Source organism: Schistocerca serialis, chromosome 3 (genome assembly GCF_023864345.2).
Source record: "Schistocerca serialis cubense isolate TAMUIC-IGC-003099 chromosome 3, iqSchSeri2.2, whole genome shotgun sequence".
In the NCBI taxonomy this organism is placed as follows: domain Eukaryota; kingdom Metazoa; phylum Arthropoda; class Insecta; order Orthoptera; family Acrididae; genus Schistocerca; species Schistocerca serialis.
The window spans coordinates 235,599,934-235,623,451 of NC_064640.1; the positions used below are offsets into that span (position 1 = coordinate 235,599,934).

The following is a 23,518-nucleotide window of genomic DNA, read 5'->3' on the forward strand; positions in this document are numbered from 1 at the left end:
AGATTCTTCAAGGGCCGATGTGATCCAGCTGAAGGAGGTCATTATCGAATTTTGTACACGCATTGCTGTTAAACTAACCGTACGCGTTGCGAACCGTAGTGTGCACTCCTTCCGCTTATTGATGATCTACATTTTCATTCGTACCCTACAGATACTGATCCCAAGAACAGCGGATCATTTGACCAATTATCTGAATCGCTTTAATAAACGACTCTTGGTTCTTGACTGACCGCCTTCTTTCATTATAAAAATTTCCACATCCACATTTCCTCAGCTTACGGATTTTGTTTAGGGCGCCCACCATCGGTGTTTAACAACCATTTAGTTTGATAACAATCGTTGAGGATCACTCGTTTATAGCTGCACCTTGGAACATAATAATCCTCATCAGCCATAAAGCGCACTTTTAAGAAGCGAATATGATAATTGACGATCATTGGTATCATATATTGAATTTGTAACAAAATTTTTAAACTTTATGTAAGACAACAGCTTTCAGCAGTACCAATACAGAATAGCATTTGTGGTCAAAAAGTTTTTAAGGTTCTTTTCAAATAAATCATACGAATTTTTGTTACACCAAGATTGTAATTCTTTTATATAGAAATGCAACTTTAAGTTGCGAAACTGGTCGTGAGTCTTTCACAGGTCTAAAACAAACAACTAATTCAGACATATGGACTTTAATTTACTTTAACTATAATTTGCTAACTACACCTTGCGTAATATTATCCTATGGAAGTTCGAATTCAAGCGTATATTATCAGCATAAACTGGTTTCCAACGCTAATAGAAATTATATAATCACGGCGTATTAAATAAATACCAAACTAAACAGAAAGGACGCAAATTACAATAAATTTTCGAGTCAGCTCCACTTTCAGCAAAAGTTCTTAGCACTGTTGCTCTCATTTGGTAGCATTATTGTGCTTTCACCATTTCACCGTAGCGGCTCACTATTACTATTGTTAACACGGCACACAATCGTCGTTCTGGCGTCGAAATTTAGACCATTTGCAGTCCAGCAGCCTCTGCAGAAATTCAAGGCTCTATGCGTCACTTACTGCCCCAAAATATTCGTCAATTCGCAGCCACTGTCAGTGCTGAAGGACGATAGCGGTCCAAATACGACTGCAGTGAGGTTACCAGTAATAAGACTTCCCCAATCCTAACAGTTCACACACTGAACGCCCTTGCCTGTAGTACCGATACATTCAAAAACAGGATAGCAAAGCAAAAATTGATTTATGGCTTTGGCAAAATACATTTCACTCAGCTCGACAGTTCAAGTATTCTGTCCGTATTCCCACAAGAAAATGTCTTTCATGCCATGAACTTTTTTCGACACCATAAGCCAATAAACATTTCATTCTTTCTCATGTTTCCTACCACATTTAATCAGAAACTACTCCGAGCAGCATTATTCTATTTAACGTAGATTTTTAACTCGGTAAAGACTGCATTATAAATTCATCTAATATTCATGGAGACATATTCAAGATTCTTGCAAAACAGAATATATTTTAGAATTAACATAACCAAATACACCCCCAAAATTTTGCATTATTCTTTGCACATAACTTTATGCCTTACTCTCACAAGCAATTAAATTGTTTAATGACCTCCACACATCAGATTGCGGACAATAATTATAATTAAATTACAAACACCACATTAGAAATATACCCATAATAGTAGGAATATAATATTTAAATAAACCTTTGAAATTTCCACCCAAATCTTAAGTGCAGTAGAAATTGTTTCTCTCTTTCATAAATGATGAAATCTGTTGTGTCTAGACAAGACAGCCTAGACACAATGAGAGGAAGCCGAAAGGCACGCGCTAAGCTAAAGCAGGATGGCGTGAGGTCTGAAACAGGATACGTAATGAATGCTATAAAGAAAAGTACGTAGCTTCTGGAATACATAACTTTAATCCATCCTTTTGGTACATCTGGAGATTGTGGCGATACAAGTGAGACTCTTCAGATACATGCAATGTTACTAATGGCGCCTTGCTAGGTCGTAGCCATGGACTTAGCTGAAGGCTATTCTAACTATCTGCTCGGCAAAGGAGCGAGGCTTCGTCAGTGTGCATCGCTAGCTACGTCGTCCGTACAATTGGGGCGAGTGCTATCCCGTATCTCGAGACCTGCCTTGTGGTGGCGCTCGGTCTGCGATCACACAGTGGCGACACGCGGGTCCGACATGTACTGATGGACCGCGGCCGATTTAAAACTACCACCTAGCAAGTGTGGTGTCTGGCGGTGACACCACAAAATCATTTATGTTCTGACAACCTCCGCGCACCATGATTTATGCATACATTGTTAGCTCACTCCTTGTATGAAGTTGTGCCTGCATAATTTACTTCATTTAGTTTAAATTCACAAATTATTCCTTATACAAAGTACAAATAACCTCCAAATTTCTTAAAAACTGCACAAGAAAATACACTTATATACATGCTTACATTAATGCACACGCCACGTTCTTCTTTTGCAAGGTGAAACACTAACACCGTTGCCCCTTACAACATTTATCTCACCAATGTATCTTTTGAATCACACTTTTTACTTTTTTTGAGTCGCTAAAATTCGAGGCCTGTTTCCTCGTTCACAAAAGGACTTGTACGTTTACATCAAAATTTTCGACTATCGCTTGAACACAACTTTTAAATATGAGCAACTCGGACTTACTTTCATTATCAACATCGATCATAGTACTTATAGACTACACATTTTCAGTTTTACCCTTCTCTAAACACTGCTACCTCAAAAGATTATTTTCAACGTCTCTTGCTTTTTTCCTCCATATTTATGGTACAGATTACATCAGACCAACCCACAATCTCATTATCACCCACAAACAATTCATTAAACTCATATTGGCCCTGATTTCATCTTTCTTCCCTTCAAGACCTCTTGTTACTTTAAAATTTCTCCTGTGCCGACCACCGAGCTTGTAATGAATATTTTTCCATTCCATCTCCAGTTATTAATTGAGCAGTCACTTTCTTCTTTAATGTGCCATTCAGTATTATCATCATCTTGTAAATCAATAGTTTCCCGTTACTCATTTCCATATTCTCCCGAAATGCCTCTAAATCATCTGTAGAATTAAAATCACACTCAAAACCCGTGTTTCTCCATCCTCTTTAGCATCTAATATACTGTTCCCTTCCCCAGAAATAACTGCAAGCTCCTCACAATTAATCATACAACTTACAACTGCATCTCCCTTACACAAAACCTCACTTATTTTCGTCAAAAACTACAAAGTTTATTACAATTAACTCCTCTAACATCCGACGATATCCCATAAGCTTCATTACTTAAAACTTCTTTCACATACTTCGGTGAGTTATAAAATCACCATCAATAACTCCATCAACCTTCACCGATACATCACACAAATTTCCGCTTTTGCAACCACTACATCAGAATTCACAGTACACTGAAATTCTACCAAATTCGGATCTACCTCTGCCTCTGTAAAATTTTCTCTCCTCTCAGATGTCTCATATGCCTTTACATACCACCTAACCCGTTATTTTCACATTAAGCCATCAACAGCCACTCAGAATTCATGATTTCATCGAGAGCCATCGGTTCACATCAATCAATAGAAATAAATGCAAAAATTCCTTCAGCCAAGATATCTAAATCAGTCACTTCAACCTTCGCAACTTCAGCACTTAAAACATCACATTTACCTCCCTTTAACAATATCTCATCCACCTCCGCCGATACATAACGAAATTCATCGCTGACAATTATTTTGGTTATGATCAAGATGGTTATTTTGATGATTATTGTGGTTCCCACTCTAATACCCATTTCCCTGTCCACTGTTCCCATTATGTGGCTTGAATTTCAACGCCTGTTCTAATTTTTCAATAAAATCGAAGAACTCATCAATGGAATTTGTCGTACTGTGCACAAGATGCTACAGAAAGTAATCGGATAAGCGTCAATTGAGAGTATTGAATTCAATTAACATTTCCAGCATACGACTTATGTGCATCAACCTAGTTCATGGACCCAAACACTGCACATCAATCCACTTCCTTCTTTCAGACTTGGTCCGTTTAGGAACTCATTCTGAAGTCGTGTTTGTTTCGTTTCACTCCATAATTTATTCAGGGAACAACTCTCAAAACTTCATTAAATTTGTCCATGACTGTGCGTCGTCCTCAGTATGCAGCTTTACAAACTTAATTGTAGCCGCTTCCGACATTCCTCTCATGAAACATCTGTACATGCAGCAATGAAATCAACTGGTTATTATTTTCCATCATTTGTAGAACACTTTCATTCCTAAATTAACCTAGGGAAAACGTAATGCAATAGTAGCCTGATTTGCTGCTAGAAAATTTAACTCTACCCCATACATCTTTAATCTGCTGTTTCCACTGGAAAGTTTCATTATTCTTTCCTGATTCAAAACGTTGCCTGTTTTAATTACCTCTTCTCAAGTTCCCATACTCTACTCGAAAATTTGTAGATAGCTTTATTGGCCACTTCCTCAAGTGCATTTTACCTCTGCACGCAATTAATGACATCGCTGCCCAGCTCGTCCTGTATCTTTTCCGACCTGCCCCCAAAATATTTTTGCACTAAATCGAATCTCGGATTAATCAGGCCAGCCTCCCCAGAAAATTTACCACATCAGTCCTTACGGCCTCTAATTTTGAACCACACACCTTCAATATTCGATTTTATGTTTCCGACTCCATCTTTAATACGTTCTACACTTGCCTGTTTTACACTTTCTGCAGTTGCCTCTACTTTCTCAACTTTAGTGACTAGCTGCGTTTTCAATGAGCCCCTACCTAAATTTCAAGTTTCTCAGGACTTCCCTTAACGATGCCACTGAATCAGCCACATTATCTTTCTTCATTGATTTCAGATTATCTGCCCCACTAATATCGTTCCTACCAACACTACCTCATTCTGTTTAAAAGACAAACTGGCCTACTTCTGTTAGGAAATACTCACGGCTTTTGATATATCCCACACGCTCAGAGTCCCCATGCAAACTGCCTTTCATGCAATAGATTTGGAACCCTTATCACACAATGTTGTAAAGTCTTAGAATTGCAGTTGCAGCTCTGACGGGATTAGATTTATGCCCTGTAAGCGAAAACTCCAATTACGACGTTACTTTGTGCATATTCCACTGAGTAGTAACTTTATAACCAGCATTCCATGCGAGCGAACCAACTCCAGCTTTACCTGATGTTGCTCGTACCTTAGATAATTAGGCTATGCACAGCTCTGTTTAAAAACAATAATTCGATAATGTCCCAGGTTCGAGCAGCACACGTATGTAGCTGTGAGACTGTAGGCAAATAGTCTATGCATTGGGTAGAATTGCGGATCAATAAAATAAATAGAAATATTAAATAAAAGTTAAATGAATAATTAATAAAAATGGTCCTGTTCTAGTGTATGTAATTGATGTAGACGATATGAGAGAATTCTGTTGAATAATGTTTATTCAAGAACGTAAATCTCGAATGAACGGAATGTGGTCAAACGATAACCGGTCATAACACAGACAGAAATAGATTTTTATAGAATACAATAAAGCTGCTTTGAAAGCGTTACGAGAATAGTAGCAAAATCCCCAAACTAAATAGCCATTCGAGACGTACAAAAAACTAAGTCCACAATACACGAAATATTCGTCAGCGCAAAATAATTCAGAACTCAGCACGACGAGATAATGTTTAAAAAGTTGTATTCTGTCTATTCTTAATTCTATAATGCAAGCGGTAGAAATAAAGTTCTTCACTGGAGCACATTCAGACCTTATGAAAGTTTGAGTCCTTTCAAAAGTTAAAGTATTCTAGCACCCATTCACCGCTCAGTCACCCGCACCAACGAATCTTACACGTTCCGTCCTGTCAGGCATGTCTACCTTCTCCCAGTACTAACCTAGAAGTTTCCAGAATCGATCCTTTGAGCACACCGCTCAAAAATGTTTTCCACCGGGCTCCAGCAGTGTTCCGCCACTGCCTACTTGCCCACTGGCTGAAGATAGTTATTACAAAAAATGCATCTACAGACATGACTTTGACCACATTCCATCCTAAATTAGTATATTATAACACTAATTAAATAAATGTTGTAACCTTCCTGACACACTTACTTTTATACTAAATTTAAATAAAAGTTTGTTCATAAATAAATAAGCTACTATTCTTGCGCAAATGCAGTTATGTTAAATGACATCAAAATGTCGTTAAATATTGCATAATCAATCAAGTCTGCTTGTTAGAAGCGTCTTGGGTACACTTTCGAATAGTGTGTCCAGCTAACACGTGCAACTGACCGCTATTAAATCACCTCGATTTTTAATATCAGTTCTAATCATATATAAATAAAGCTCTTGGCAAAATATTAAAATAGTCTTTAAATAACTACACAAGTATGTTAAAAAATGAGTTATTCATGCTGCATTCAGTTGCTGTGTTATTGTGGAGGATAGTATGTTCTGACAAACTTTTGCTAAAAGAGCTATAAAAACGTAAATAATCAATAAATAAAATAGGTACGGGTACACGGCTTTCAGAGATGATATAGTGCAGTGCTATCTTCTGAGATATCGTTTACTGAATTCGCATGACTATTATTTTCTGCATTTATCATTTTATATCAGTATTACAGCACGTTGGCTGCAGAAAGAGACTACTAAAATCTGAGACGAGATAATGTAAATGCTTACTTACTTACTCGTTCGGCATCACAGAGGCATAATTTACAATATTCTTTTCACTATATACTAAAAAAGAAAACAATATAATTCTACACTATATTAGATATGTTTTTGAGCCACTCTATGGCTGAGTCACTGAGTCTATGTATGTCCATGAGTTCACCACCATAGCCATACACTTTGCACACGAGTAGATGGTCCATTGTCTGTATTTCACCGCACTCGCATACAGCACTGTCGGCCAGGCCCCACTTGTTCATTAGGTGTTTACATCTCCCAACACTCGTTCTGACCCGGTTTAGAGCTGTCCGCACTCTTCTTGGCAGGTTGAAGCCATCAATCTTCTTGTTTGGATCGTGTACTAAATTTTTGTTCTTAAATTCACTTGCCGACCATGCTTCGTTCCAGGCCGTTCTCGGCTCAAAGGCTTGTAGTTCTTCACCGATTTTCCAAAAAGGTGATCTGGATTTAAGCCTGTTTGTCGGTGTCAGATCTTGGTGGATAGGGAGGTCCGGGTTGTCTATAATTTTCCTGTAGGTTTTTAGGGCTAGCTGTGATCGCCTGATTTCTGGAGACTCTATGTTCCCTAGTACAGGAAGCCATGCACAGGGGGTGGCCCTGAGTGTTCCCGAGATTATTCGCGTTGTCTCTCTCAGCTGGACATCCACTTTAGATACGTGTGCACTTCTAGTTACGATCAACGGAACCAACCGTGGTAATACTCAGTTATTTCAATGACCGATCGAGACATTCACGCCGTGCAGATGCTAGTACCCATAGAGCAACCATCTTGAGGAATAGCTTTGTGGGAACGTTTTATCAAATTCTGAGACAGTGATTTACTTTTACTATATTACAAGAACGGAGACAGGTAAGATCAGAAAACAATAAACGTATTAGCCTGGTCTCTATAATGTACAATGTACTCACTGGAGTTATCTTGAAACACTAGAAGAAACATAAGATTTTAATCAATGACGAGACGATTAAAGCCAAAGTTCCTAGGTTCATGTGTGCAATTTCAATGCTACTTGTGTGTTGCAGGTTGTCAGCATGGAGGCGTAGACAATGCCGTCAGCGCGGCTGCCTGGACTACCCAACCAGGTCGCCTCAGGTGCGTCGCTGTGGCCCTGCCCTAACTCAGAACACTAACCGCTTTATTGCACTTTACTAAGAACACTTTTTATATTGCGGTGCGTCCACAACCTCTGAGTATGTCAGAGCGCTATGCTACGCAATTTGAGAGGAACGTCTGCATAATTAAACTTCGTGTCCTAACTTTTACACTTCTCTGTGTAAAGGGCATTTCCCCAGGAAATTTTCTCCGCGGGAAACTGTGTTGAAATGACATCGGAGGGGCTGTAATCGTTAGATCTGATCTGCTAAAATGTCTGTAACTTTGTCATGTTGAGGTCTGGTCAAAGAGAATACAGGAGCTTGAAGTCTTGCCAAAAAGAATATAGAAGGCGCCAAGGGAGAGCACAGTACATTCAAATGAAGAGAATTGTCGATTCTGTAGTGGAGGGAAGTGTATGGGGTAAAAATTGCATAGAAATTCCACGCATAGCCTATAGTAATAAGGTTCAAATCTTTGTATGTTGCAGTAGTTATGTAGAAATGAAGAGGTTCACATGGAATAAAGCAGTGTAGAGAGCTGCATCAAACCTGGTGTTCAGACTGAATTCACAACGACAATCATACAGTTCACTCTTGTCCATACGAGTCCATATGTGCAAGAACAATCGTTGCACTAGCAGTGTAGTTCAGCAAAAGAGGAGCAATCATATTTACCGTTCCATCAAATGGAGTGTGGCGAAGATCTAACACTTACGTACGTTCCTTACGAGCATCATTGAGGTCACAGGCGATATCCTGGCGGATATTTTGATCCGGCTTAACACGAACTGTCTCCAGTTCTGGATGCACAGACGGTTCCGTGAATTACTATACGCCATCATTCTTCGAGCATCATTCTCCACCTGTGACCATGATACGTATCAAACTACCTTTTCGTCAACGAGACTTCTACACTCTAAACTACTGTTTCTTATTCTATTAAACCGTAGAACTTTCCAATTTCCTAAAGGCGCTTGAATTCCCAATCAATCATAAATACGTGCAAGAAGGCTAAATTTCCAAGAGCATGCTGAGTACTTTATTCGAGTGATTTTTTTTAAGCACATCGTCCACGAGCTGTATAGGTAAGGGTATTGACCATAAATCGAAAGTGCCAATGACAACAGCGGAACAATGGGCTGAACAAAAGTTCAGAGAAACCTGCCTTTGTGCAGCCACCATAAATTCCTTTCGGTAGACGTGAAGGACCGAAAGTTCGCTGCCGAGCTGAATACAACACTCCTTCACTACGACACTGCAGCACTTACGTATAGATTTTTCGTGTTCAACCTTCTCTCCAAACGTAAAGGTGTCGATTGTGAGGCTCAACACTGAACTAGGACAATTCGGAAAACGAAACACGAGTTTATTCACTCTACGGATCTTCCGTCGAACGATGTATAGTTTCGTGATTTAAACAGGACATGAACCACGAGCATCGAGACCATTTTTCTAAAAACGACTGCTGTTAGTTTGGATTGATGTTCTCCTATTTGAATTTTTAGGGCTTCCTGGAACTGAGTTGCTTGTTTGAATATACAGTGAGCAAAAGGGATGAACTATCTGTGGCTGCGTTTACTTGTGAAAAACTCCGCTTTTCACTCGTCTTTGAATAACTTCCACTTTTTGAAAGCCAGTTCACAGTCGTTAAACTGCACTTACCGCAGTGGCCTAAAAGACCTTACTCCATGACTGCTTCTACTTCACCACTGGTTCTTCGCATCACAGTTTCTGGTAAACAAAGTTTCTGAGAAGTTTAATCATCTTTACACTAGTACTAAACGACGTTTTTCAAGCTCTCCAATACTTGAGCAAGGGCGTATGTATCAAGTTGATTTAGCAAGGTGAAAAGCGTGATTACTTTTTCAGTTTCTGTAGCAGTACTAAATACTTACTTTCAAAGTTGTCTGAGACACAAAATAACACCTCGGTTGTTTCGGGATACGTCTGACGATTTTCGTTGCTTGAATATATGCTGAGGTATATACATCCTTTTTGAGGGTGCTAAACCAAAATTTGATATTGATTTTGAATATAGTTCGTGTTTGGACGCCTGCCCAGCCCCATTGATTAGCATTCACATTTCTCCTCAGTGAAACGTTGCAAAAGCATGTTACATCTAATCGTTGATTCCATGCTGTCCATTAGTCTGTTGTCACATCTTATCCGCAATATTACTCCGTTGATACTACTTACGATAGCTGTTTCGAAGAGTATTCTATATAACTGAATTATACAATAAAACGTTCTGGTCAATAAAAATATTTTTGTTTACGACAACGGGAAATATCTATTGCAAGAGGAAGTGACATACAGAATCTTTTTTGTACACTCATCAGGACAAGAAAAAAGCTAATGTCTGATTCGCGTACTTATTACTGAATTTTCGCAGCAATTCATTAATCTGCATCTACATACATACTCCGCAAGCCACTGTATGGTGCACAGCAGTGTGTACCCTGTACCATTACTAGTCATTTCTTTTCCTGTTCCACTCGCAAATAGAGAGAAGGAAAAAGGACTATTTGTATGCCTCCGTAAGAGCCCAAAGTTCTCTTACCTTATCTTGGTGACCCTTACGCGGAATGTATAATGGCGGCAGTAAAATCGTTCTGCAGTCAAATTCAAATGCCGGCTCTCTAAATTGTCGCAATAGTGTTTCGCGAAAAGAACGTAGTCTTCTCTCCACGGATTACCATTTGATTTCAAGAACCATCTCCGTAATACTTGCGCTTTGATCGAACCTGCCGGTAACAAATCTAGCAGCCCACGTCTGAATTGCTTTTATGTTTTCCTTTAATCTGACCTGGTGAGGATCCCAAACACTTGAGCAGTACTATAGAATGGATCTTAGCAGTTACTTTTAATTCTCCCAATAAATCGCGGTCGACTATTCCCCTTGGCAACTACTGTCCTTACTTAATCCTGCGTTTCGTTCGTCTTAAAGTCTAAGTACACGCGATTCACCATTTCTGTCCTCCAACCTTTATATGATGTGCCAACAGTATCAATGCTTGGTCTGTGTAGCGTTTCTATTAATGTTGTTATGGATGAGTGTAAAACGTAAGGTGAAGAAAATGTAACACGTTACCGGCACATAGCTTACTTTTCAGGAAGGGGTAAAGACGACCAACGAGGTCAGCCTGCCAATTCGCCGGATGGATTATCACCAACAATCTCGTAAGTCCTCACGGCATATTACAACGTAACATTAAAAATCCTCTCTCCCTTGCGAGTCAAATTAAGGAGACAAAAATTTCTCCATTTCCTGTTCGTATAGTTGTGTATTAAGAATTTAGCAGTAATCCATGTGACTGCACCGCCAATTCGTGGCTGTCTCCGAAAGAGACACTCTGCGACCAGCGCAGCCACGGTACCAGCGTAATAGGATGCCGCTTCGAGCAGACCCTCATTCTGCATTCAGCATTCGTTCTGTATTCTGCATCCTGCATGTGTACTGTAAGTGTTATTAGTTAGCCTCTGTTGTTGTTATGAACCTGCCTACCTCAAGTACACTCAGCGGATTGTATTCTAAACTTGCTTGTATTGAAGTTAAGCAAAAGAACATTTACTAAACACTACGTGTGGACCTCATTCTTTTGACTTCGTCACACAACACACAGACTGCTCGGCATCCACCTCCGGACCGAGGAAATAAGAAACGCGTCACAAAATATGATCAGCGCAACTAAGCTCTTTTTCCTACATTTAGTCGATTTTGACATCAAAATAATATTGAGGCGAACGACGATACGGTCCTGTTTACTCTAGAAATGTTACCGGGGAATTTGAATTATATTGATTTCTTTATTACTAGCCCGTTACCCAAGTATCTAGAAAAATGGCTAGCACGAAAACTGTGTTAAGAAAAGTGAAAGAACTTACATTAACAGTTATTGATAAAGTCGTTTGCGCAGCCTGGTAGCTACCCCCAACCATGTCACGTCCTAAGCAGGTCGGTTTAATCTTTGGTTTCCTATTCCACGTTACTCAGTTTAGAATTGTCACTTCTGTTATTTAACCCAAAAATTTAAATGTGTCCTGTAGAACATGTGCTTATTATTGTAAATATTCTAGCACTTCATAAATATAAAAAAGCACTCCGTCTTCAGACCATGGGTGGCCTACCGGGACCATCCGACCGCCGTGTCATCCTCAGTGGAGAATGTGGCTAGGAGGGACGTGCGGTCAGCACACAGCTCTCCCGGTCGTTATGATGGTATTCTTGACCGAAGCCGCTACTATTCGGTCGCGTAGCTCCTCAATTGGCATCACGAGGCTGAGTGCTCCCCGACAAATGGTAACAGTCCATGGCGGCCTGGATGGTCACCCATCCAAGTGCCAACCACGCTCGACAGCGCTTAACTTCGGTGATCTCACGGGATCCGGTATATCCACTGCTGCAAAGTCAATGCCGTACTTTAAAATATGAAAATTATTATTTGAGTGCAAAAATATATTAACCAAAAACATGCTTCACCAAAATTAGGGATCTGTACAGACTGGTATCTTGCTTACAAGAAAACAGGTTTAATGACTGAGAAGCAATCAACAATTGTCTTTGAAGACCATTCGCATTATTTCCATGACTTCATCCATTGGTTCACAAGCAGTTCACGCTGGTTTAGAGTATACGACAGAAAAACCCTTCCGATAATGTTCTTGTCGCGCACCATTGTTCCGACGTGTTGTTGAGTCTACTGCAACATAATCTGGACATGTGTGTTTGGCGCTAGACTTCATAGAAATTATGAACCGATTACTCGTCATTGTCCAAGTCTTCACAACTTTTAAGAAAAGGCTGTCGTATTGGAAACAAGAAAATGCACAGCTCGCCATCCAAATGGTAAACAAGCAAGGATCGCTAATAATGTTTTACCTATTGCGTGAACACACTATAAAAGGAAGAATATATGATTAAATTTTTAGGTGATATTGGATGTATAGGATATGACAATTAGTACACAGATGTGCCATCTCTAGCAGGAACAATGGCTCTATACAAAAGGGGCATCGAGCCGAAAATCATTTCATGCTACTTTAAATTAATGTCAATCAATCGTATTGATTGATGATTAGTGCGTCCTCCTCGTACACGACTAGATGATTTCAATTAGTGCGAGGTCTGGAGACGATGCTGTCCAGAGAAACAGTCGAAGACCTTCTCCATCAAGGTAGATCAGGCCCACAACACTAGGCGCGTCTCTCTCTGCTCCTCCATCAAGGGAAGGCGCAACAGTGGTCTCTACGCTCACAGTACGTGCTGCTCCAGATATCGTCACATTCTCCTTGTGGAAATGTACTTTTAGCTGTAAATTGATCTAAGAAATGAAGCAATTTGTACAACGTAATTTTTTCAAAGTGAAAATTTCAAACTACACTCCTGGAAATTGAAATAAGAACACCGTGAATTCATTGTCCCAGGAAGGGGAAACTTTATTGACACATTCCTGGGGTCAGATACATCACATGATCACACTGACAGAACCACAGGCACATAGACACAGGCAACAGAGCATGCACAATGTCGGCACTAGTACAGTGTATATCCACCTTTCGCAGCAATGCAGGCTGCTATTCTCCCATGGAGACGATCGTAGAGATGCTGGATGTAGTCCTGTGGAACGGCTTGCCATGCCATTTCCACCTGGCGCCTCAGTTGGACCAGCGTTCGTGCTGGACGTGCAGACCGCGTGAGACGACGCTTCATCCAGTCCCAAACATGCTCAATGGGGGACAGATCCGGAGATCTTGCCGGCCAGGGTAGTTGACTTACACCTTCTAGAGCACGTTGGGTGGCACGGGATACATGCGGACGTGCATTGTCCTGTTGGAACAGCAAGTTCCCTTGCCAGTCGAGGAATGGTAGAACGATGGGTTCGATGACGGTTTGGATGTACCGTGCACTATTCAGTGTCCCCTCGACGATCACCAGTGGTGTACGGCCAGTGTAGGAGATCGCTCCCCACACCATGATGCCGGGTATTGGCCCTGTGTGCCTCGGTCGTATGCAGTCCTGATTGCGGCGCTCACCTGCACGGCGCCAAACACGCATACGACCATCATTGGCACCAAGGCAGAAGCGACTCTCATCGCTGAAGACGACACGTCTCCATTCGTCCCTCCATTCACGCCTGTCGCGACACCACTGGAGGCGGGCTGCACGATGTTGGGGCGTGAGCGGAAGACGGCCTAACGGTGTGCGGGACCGTAGCCCACCTTCATGGAGACGGTTGCGAATGGTCCTCGCCGATACCCCAGGAGCAACAGTGTCCCTAATTTGCTGGGAAGTGGCGGTGCGGTCCCCTACGGCACTGCGTAGGATCCTACGGTCTTGGCGTGCATCCGTGCGTCGCTGCGGTCCGGTCCCAGGTCGACGGGCACGTGCACCTTCCGCCGACCACTGGCGACAACATCGGTGTACTGTGGAGACCTCACGCCCCACGTGTTGAGCAATTCGGCGGTACGTCCACCCGGCCTCCCGCATGCCCACTATACGCCCTCGCTCAAAGTCCGTCAACTGCACATACGGTTCACGTCCACGCTGTCGCGGCATGCTACCAGTGTTAAAGACTGCGATGGAGCTCCGTATGCCACGGCAAACTGGCTGACACTGACGGCGGCGGTGCACAAATGCTGCGCAGCTAGCGCCATTCGACGGCCAACACCGCGGTTCCTGGTGTGTCCGCTGTGCCGTGCGTGTGATCATTGCTTGTACAGCCCTCTCGCAGTGTCTGGAGCAAGTATGGTGGGTCTGACACACCGGTGTCAATGTGTTCTTTTTTCCATTTCCAGGAGTGTATTTTAAATCACCAGGAAACGGGTTGAATAAACACAGAAACAAATAAGAAATAACAGTATTGACTGTGTGGACACTAGTCTTGCGGCAAACAAGCCCAGTTTCCCACATAACATGGTTATACGATCCTACACCGCCGAGCGAACAATATTTCTGTGTTACCGGGCGCTAGTCTTGTGAGTTCGCTGACATCTTACATGGCGCACATATTTTTGACAGTTTTGGGGTCGCAACCAACGCGAGCAGCAATATATCAGAACGATAAACCTCACTCTCCACAATCCACGATTCTGCTAGATTTCGATACGTGTTGGCTGGCGTTTCTTCCTCTTACACGAGGCATTACAAGATTTTACAAACGGACAACATTTTAATACGATTTTTAACTGAGAAACCCACTGTATACTCGTTCTTTATGCACAAAATGTTGATGTGTGACTCACCTAGTTTTGGTGGTTGTTCTGGAAAGATAATCAGTTGCATATCCAAGTATGCAGTACACTTCACACAAATTCGACATTTGTTGCATGTCGCCTTGATGGTGTTGCAGTTTTAATGGCCAGAAATGCATGATTCAATAGTACAAATGTCAATGTCCTCAAGACTGTAAAATCTATTGGGCTTTGATAATATAACCGGAAGTTTCTGGTGGCACCCCTCTGTTGATCTGTTGTAGCGATGCAGTTGATCACTGCAACTATAAAAAAGGGGTGAGAATGATTGGAAGGGGAAAGGAGAGATTGGACTACGAAAACCACAAAGGTGCAGAGGAGGAGACCTTCGGAATGGCACAGACCGCTGAATTCGCAACCAACCCTCCCTGGAGTTAAATGGAAGAGGACACCACTGCTCTGTGGAGCAGAGAGATATTCAAAGGCTAAGGAAGTAAATTTCAACAAAAAAATTCTCATCTGTGTTAGCAGAAAAGAACAACAATAATCAGTCTGATAAACGCAAAGTTATCAACAAACGAAACGGATCGAGTAAATGAGGAGTGGGAAGAATTTAAGACAACGTTAGTAAACAGTGCTGTACAAGCTGTGGTAAAATAACTGGTAACGTAAAACGGAAGGAAACCGCCTGGTGACATGATAGGGTAAAGGAAGCTATTAAAGGACGGAATATTAGAAAGAGAGTAGAGAAACATAAACAAACCAACGGGATCAAACCAGAAGATACCCATAAACTAGGCACATTGGGACAAGCATATTGGGACAGGAAACTTACGGTTGAAAAAATTGTGAAGTAATGACAGGAGAGAAGTTGGGAAATATTCACCCAAAAGCTAGAGGAGGACAGCAATGGAAACAAGTGAATACTATGAGGATTGATAAAAAGCGAAAGCATAAAAGCGATAGAAAGGGAAAATAAGAGTATAGTCTGGGATCAGAGAATATATGAAAAAATACTTCCACACTGCTGAATAGCAAGGAGGAGATAAAGGTGGAATATGAAGTAAAGGATTTACCAAAACCTGAAGTGCAACAACCACCTGTCATCTCGGCAGAGACTAAGAATCCATGAAGCAGGCAAAAGGAAGCAAATCAACCTGGCCATATGAATTGACAGCAGACACCATCAAGTCAGCAGGCATCCAACGAATACAGTTCCTAGATCGAACACTGAGTCATTTCGAATGAAAATAAACTTCATGATGATTGGAAGATGGATATTATAAACCAGTGTTCAACAAAGTAGGATAAAGTGTTCTAATTATAGAGGAATCTCCCTGTTATCACACCTGTCTTTAGATATTGGAAAAGATTATTGAGACTTAAGATCATTAGAAAACCAGTTTGAAGAGGAACAACATGTATTCAGAAGCAGCGTAGGAACAACAGACCTCATATTTACCCTAAGACGGTTAATAGAAAGGTATTGGGAGAAGGTTAAAAACCTCAATCCTGTTCCTGGATCGGAAAAAGTGTATGACAGTGTGGCAAGGTGTAAGATCTGGGAGTGTTTAGAAAAAACTACTGGTTCCAAACTCCGTAATAAGGGAGGTGAATTACAGGTCGGATTTGTTCAGGAACGAGAGAGGAGTGCAACATAGTAGTACAACGGAGTAGGGCTAATGCATTTTACCCATTAGTTTTCCATGTGTTTGTGAATGTGATTGTGAAGGCAATCACGGAAATAGTGAATGGTGATCTCAATGTTTTAGTCTTTGCTGATGTAGCTATTTGGGGAGAAACGGAACTAGATGTACAGTAAAGATTGGATGAATGGAACTCCAACTTTAAACAGTTCCAGTTGACCCCAAGCAAGAGCAACACTGTTGCAATGGTTACGAGCAGGATATCTTTCCAGGGCAACCTGATGATAGATGGAGAGCAATTGAATGTATGGAAGCTCTCAGTTGCTGGTACGTACAGCACCAAGGAATGGAACTGTCAAACTAGAACTACAGAAGAGAGTATGGAAGGGATCTGTTGCATTTTCCATCAAGAGCGGAACCTTGTGTGGGACAAGGGAGTTACTGCGAGAGCCAAACAAACCGTGTTTAAAACGTACCTCCCGCCGATTGCGGCATACAGCTTGGAGTGCTGTGTAATTAACAAGGCATATTTGAGCAAATTAAAAGTATACGAAATGAAGTTTCTGCGCTCATCCTTGCGGACGACCAGAAGACATAAAATTAGGGATGAAGAGATCAGAGAAGAGATGTAAGTGGACCTGTCAAGGACTGAGAGACTGAGTACTACACGGTTCAAGTGGTTTGGACGTGTGAAGACGATGGAGGATAGCCGCCTGCAAAACAATACTTGGATAGAATGCGCAGGGAAAAAGACAGGACGACCTAGAAGATGGCTGATCATGTTATGGAAGATCTCACGACTATAGGAGAAAGTGGGAAACAATATCAGGGCAAAAAGTATATCAAGATAGTGTAAAATTGAGCCAAATTGTTCATAAAAACCCACCCGGCTCGCTGGAAGGATACATAGATGACAGGACTGCGAATGCAGTCACCGTTTACCTAAATCTGAGACCAGCATTTTATAGTCTGATAACCAATGAAGACCAAAACAGTACGCGAGCCTCCGTGACGTATGCCTCTGCTGAACTGATCTAAGATGCTATTCTTGTGTGCTTCTCAGTCCATCCTACTCTTTTACATTGTGATAAAAATATTGCTCAAAAAACCTCAGTGATGAATATTGGTGAGGTCTGCGCGAATAATTCTCAGTACCTTTAAATACCGAAAAAGGTACTGAATTAGCGTTGTGTTCTATAGTAATTCACGTATAATTTTTTATTACTTACCTTTCTTTTCTTCATAGTTTTCTCAATGTTTTACATTGACGCAGTATGTTTATGTTTCGTGTTTAAAGAGGAGAGATCCAGGACCATGATTTTGGTTATGCGTTAACTTTAGAATTGGTTTGTAGAGTAAATTTTTCTTATGATTGCTTACCTCTTATAATGCTATGTTTTGAAGAACACATCTTAACACACACAAAATATTTAATTTCAAAGACATTTCTATAAAACTGTCCGTCTTAACACAGCATAGGATCACAACAGACAGTTCTCAACGACTTCAACAAAACCCCTGTCGCAACTACTGAAAATTTGCCAATAGGCAAATATATTAGCGATATATTTAGTTATGCAAAGATGTTGTCTGAGGTAGATATGCATAAACAAAGACAAATTTATGTGTAATATATAATTTTGATAAGACATTAAAAATATAAGTGATCATAAAAGCTGTAGAGATAATAATAATAATAATAAAAGGAATAGGCCTCCGGTATGTTCTGCCTCCCCGTGGAGGCCCGGGAAAAGAATAGGCCTCCGGTATGTTCTGCCAGTCGTAAAAGGCGACGAAAAGAACAAACCACTAATAGGGCTAACCCCCCTTTTAGTGTGATTACTTGGTTCAGGACAGAACTAAAGAAGCCTCGGACAAGCGCCGTCATGGTCGGGGACGACGCTTGAACCCTATGCCCGCCCACAATGGTAATGACACTGCTAGCCAACTGGAAAATGATTTAAATCCAAATAGAGGTCTTTTGCAGGATATGCTTCCTGCAACCACCCTAGAAGGAAAACAAAGACAGAGGATGAGATGGTCAGATGAAGTTAATCGACACCTCATGTTCTGTTATTACCAAGCAACAAACCTAGGAACCAACACAACTGGATACAGATCACAAGTATATACAACATTTATTACCAGATACCCGGAATTAAAATTTTTAACACAACAACGACTAGCTGATCAGATCCATGTAATAATAAAAAATAACAGGATACCCCAGTCAGAATTAGAAAACATCAAACAACAAGTACAGCAAATACTGGAACAAAATAATGTGCAATTAGAAGAAGAAGAAAATACAGTAATGGACTCAAACATCCCAGAGCAAACAAACAAAGAACAACACGCATCAATTAAACAATCAGAGGAAAACGAAATCTTAAGACAGCCACCAGCACAAGCACAAATTGAACATGAAGTGACACACATGTTAGATATAGAAGAAAAATTTCAGTTGACATATATAGAATACAAAGACACAAATACAGACATTAGACCATTCTTACATAGACCACCAAATAACCCACAAGTCGAAACAACAATAAAAACTATCAACACAATCATACGCAACAAAATAAATGAATACACAACTATGGAAGAGTTACAACTACTGGTTTATGTAGGAGCACTCACTACACTAAATACACACACTAGGCAGAGATCAGAACCAACCAATACACAGAAGAAACCCACAAAACCAGCATGGCAACACAGGCTACAGATCAGAATAGAAAAACTGAGAAAAGACATCGGATAGCTAACACAATTTATAAGAAATGAAATATCAGACAAAAAACGAAAAAGGTTAGGTAAAATCTCACAACAAGAAGCAATAGAGCAATTAGATGAAAAGAAGCAGAAATTACAAGCATTGGCCAAACGACTTAGAAGATACAAAAAAAAAGTGAAAATAGAAGGAAACAAAACCAAACATTCAACACAAACCAAAAGAAATTTTATCAAACAATAGATAACACACACATAAAAATAGACAATCCACCAAACATAACAGACATGGAACACTTCTGGAGCAACATATGGTCAAACCCGGTACAACATAACAGGCATGCACGGTGGATACAAGCAGAAACATACTCATCCAAGATGATACCACAAATGCCTGAAGTGATAATTTTGCAACATGAAGTCACCCGAGCAATTAACTCTAAGCACAGTTGGAAAGCCCCTGGAAATGATAAAATAGCAAATTTCTGGCTAAAGAAGTTCACCTCAACACATTCACATCTAACTAAATTATTTAACAGTTACATTACAGACCCATACATATTCCCTGATACACTTACACATGGAATAACTTATCTGAAACCTAAAGATCAAGCAGACACAGCGAACCCAGCTAAATATCGCCCCATAACATGCTTACCAACAATCTACAAAATATTAACTTCAGTCATTACACAGAAATTAATGACACATACAACACAGAACAAAATTATAAATGAAGAACAAAAAGGCTGCTGCAAAGGAGCACGAGGATGTGAAGAGCAACTGATAATAGATGCAGATGTGACATACCAAGCTAATACTAAACAAAGGTCGCTACACTACGCATACATTAATTACCAAAAAGCTTTTGATAGTGTACCCCACTCATGGTTACTACAGATATTGGAAATATACAAGGTAGATCCTAAATTGATACAGTTTCTAAACATAGTAATGAAAAACTGGAAAACCACACTTAATATCCGAACAAATTCAAATAATATCACATCACAACCAATACAGATTAAGCGTGGAATATACCAAGGAGATTCATTAAGTCCTTTCTGGTTCTGTCTTGCTCTGAACCCACTATCCAACATGCTAAATAATACAAATTATGGATATAATATTACTGGAACATACCCACACAAAATCACACATTTGCTATACATGGATGATCTAAAACTACTGGCAGCAGCCAATCAACAGCTCAACCAATTACTGAAGATAACAGAAGTATTCAGCAATGATATAAATATGGCTTTTGGAACAGACAAATGTAAGAAAAATAGCATAGTCAAGGGGAAACACACTAAACGAGAAGATTACATATTGAATAACCACAGTGACTCCATAGAAGCGATGGAAAAAACAGATGCCTATAAATACCTAGAATACAGACAAAAAAGAGGAATACATAATACAAATATTAAAGAAGAACTAAAAGAAAAATATAGACAAAGACTAACAAAAATACAGAAAACAGAATTGACAGCAAGAAACAAGACAAAAGCTATAAATACTTATGCTATACCAATATTGACCTACTCATTTGGAGTAGTGAAATGGAGTAACACAGACCTAGAAGCACTAAATACACTTACACGTTCACAATGCCACAAATATAGAATACATCGCATACATTCAGCAACAGAAAGATTCACATTAAGCAGAAAGGAAGGAGGAAGGGGATTCATCGACATAAAAAACCTACATTACGGACAGGTAGACAATTTAAGAAAATTCTTTCTAGAACGAGCAGAAACTAGCAAAATACACAAAGCAATCACTCATATAAATACATCGGCTACACCACTGCAATTTCATAGCCACTTCTACAACCCTTTAGATCACATAACATCAACAGATACGAAGAAAGTAAATTGGAAGGGGAAGGTACTACATGGCAAGCACCCGTATCATCTAACACAGCCACACATCGATCAAGACGCATCCAACACATGGCTAAGAAAAGGCAATATATACAGTGAGACGGAAGGATTCATGATTGCAATACAGGATCAAACAATAAACACCAGATATTACAGCAAGCATATTATTAAAGATCCCAATACCACAACAGATAAATGCAGACTTTGCAAACAACAAATAGAAACATTAGATCACATCACAAGCGGATGTACAATACCAGCAAATACAGAATACGCCAGAAGACATGACAATGTAGCAAAAATAATACATCAACAGCTTGCCTTACAACATAAACTTATAAAACAACACGTTCCCACATACAAGTATGCACCACAAAATGTACTGGAGAATGATGAATACAAATTATACTGGAACAGAACCATTATAACAGATAAAACACCACCACATAACAAACCTGACATCATACTCACCAATAAAAAGAAGAAATTAACACAAGTAATCGAAATATCCATACCCAATACAACAAATATACAAAAGAAAACAGGAGAAAAAATTGAAAAATACATCCAACTGGCTGAGGAAGTCAAGGACATGTGGCATCAGGATAAAGTTGACATTATACCAATTATACTATCAACTACAGGAGTCATACCACACAATATCCACCAGTACATCAATGCAATACAGCTACATCCAAACGTATATATACAACTACAGAAATCCGTAATTATTGATACGTGTTCAATAATCCGAAAGTTCCTAAATACGATGTAACATATACCGTACAGTTAAAAGGAAGTCACGCTTGATCAAGGTCCGCGTCACTTTCCATTTTTAACCAGACCTAAGGTCTGAGAAAAATAGAAATAATAGTAATAATAATACTCACTGCAGGTGTTTTTCAAAATTATGAAATATTTTTCAAAATTATTTAATATTGGATTCTTCTGTTTGAAAAGCTTTTCACTGCATATTTTTGCATCTGAATAGAAACAAATTATACTTTGCCATCTGTTTAACGTAAGTAAAAATCAAAAAGTAGCGTTGTGTAGAAACGTCATTGGATCAGGTGGTGACTATATTGTACGTATCGTGTCGTATACTAAAACTAAAAACATGCCACTCATCATTTCCATTATATCAGCACCTGATTATTTAGTAGTTTGCCGATACGTTTCTGACAAGGGAACCTCCCCATCGCACCCCCCTCAGATTTAGTTATAAGTTGGCACAGTGGATAGGCCTTGAAAAACTGAACACAGATCAATCGAGAAAACAGGAATAAGTTGTGTGGAACTATGAAAAAATAAGCAAAATATACCAACTGAGTAGTCCATGCGTATGATAGGCAATATCAAGGCGCACATGATCTCAGGAGCGGCGTGGTCCCGTGGTTAGCGTGAGCAGTTGCGGAAAGAGAGGTCTTTGGTTCAAACCTACCCTCGGGTAAAAAGCTTAACTTTTTATTTTCAGTTTATGTAACAAACGCTTGTATTTTCATCAATTTTTGGGAGTGATTATCACATCCACAAGAAAACCTAAATCGGGCCAGGTAGAAGAATCTTTTTACCCATTCGCCAAGTGTACAAGTTAGGTGGGTAGACAACATATTCCTGTCATGTGACGCACATGCCGTCACCAGTGTCGTATAGAACATATCAGACGTGTTTTCCTGTGGAGGAATCGGTTGACCTATAACCTTGCGATCAAATGTTTTCGGTTCCCATTGGAGAGGCACGTCCTTTCGTCTACTAATCGCACGGTTTTGCGGTACGGTCGCAAAACACAGACACTAAACTTATTACAGTGAACAGAGACGTCAATGAACGAACGGACAAATCATAACTTTGCGAAAATAAAGATACTAAAATTTTCAGTCGAGGGAAGACATGAACCTAGGACCTCTCATTTCGCAGCTACTCACGGACAGTTCATAACTTTGCGAAAATAAAGATACTAAAATTTTCAGTCGAGGGAAGACTTGAACCTAGGATCTCTCATTTCGCAGCTACTCACGCTAACCACGGGACCACGCCGGTCCTAGAGTCCCAGACCCCTTGATGCTGAATATGTTCGCATGGACTACTCAGTTTGTATATTTTACTAATTTTTTTCATAGTTCCACTCAACTTCTTCCTGTTTTCTCGATTGATCTGTTTTTCAAGGCCTATCCACTGTGCCTACTTATAACTAAATCTGAGGGGGGTGCGATG

At 40.2% G+C, this 23,518-nt stretch overlaps 1 protein-coding gene across 5 annotated transcripts in view; it reads left to right on the plus strand.

Annotated features, from left to right (window-relative positions):
- Positions 1–23,518, plus strand: part of LOC126471575 (serine/threonine-protein kinase NIM1) — a 510,574-nt gene that overhangs the window by 266,529 nt on the left and 220,527 nt on the right. For 3 of the 5 annotated variants that reach the window (XM_050099802.1, XM_050099803.1, XM_050099804.1), the window contains one exon: positions 7,768–7,837. In XM_050099802.1, the coding sequence (XP_049955759.1) occupies positions 7,792–7,837 (46 nt within the window). In that variant the 5' untranslated portion in view covers positions 7,768–7,791. Of the gene's footprint in view, positions 1–7,767; positions 7,838–10,952; positions 11,020–23,518 lie in introns of all 5 variants that reach the window. The other 2 variants (XM_050099805.1, XM_050099801.1) reach the window with 1 other exon arrangement.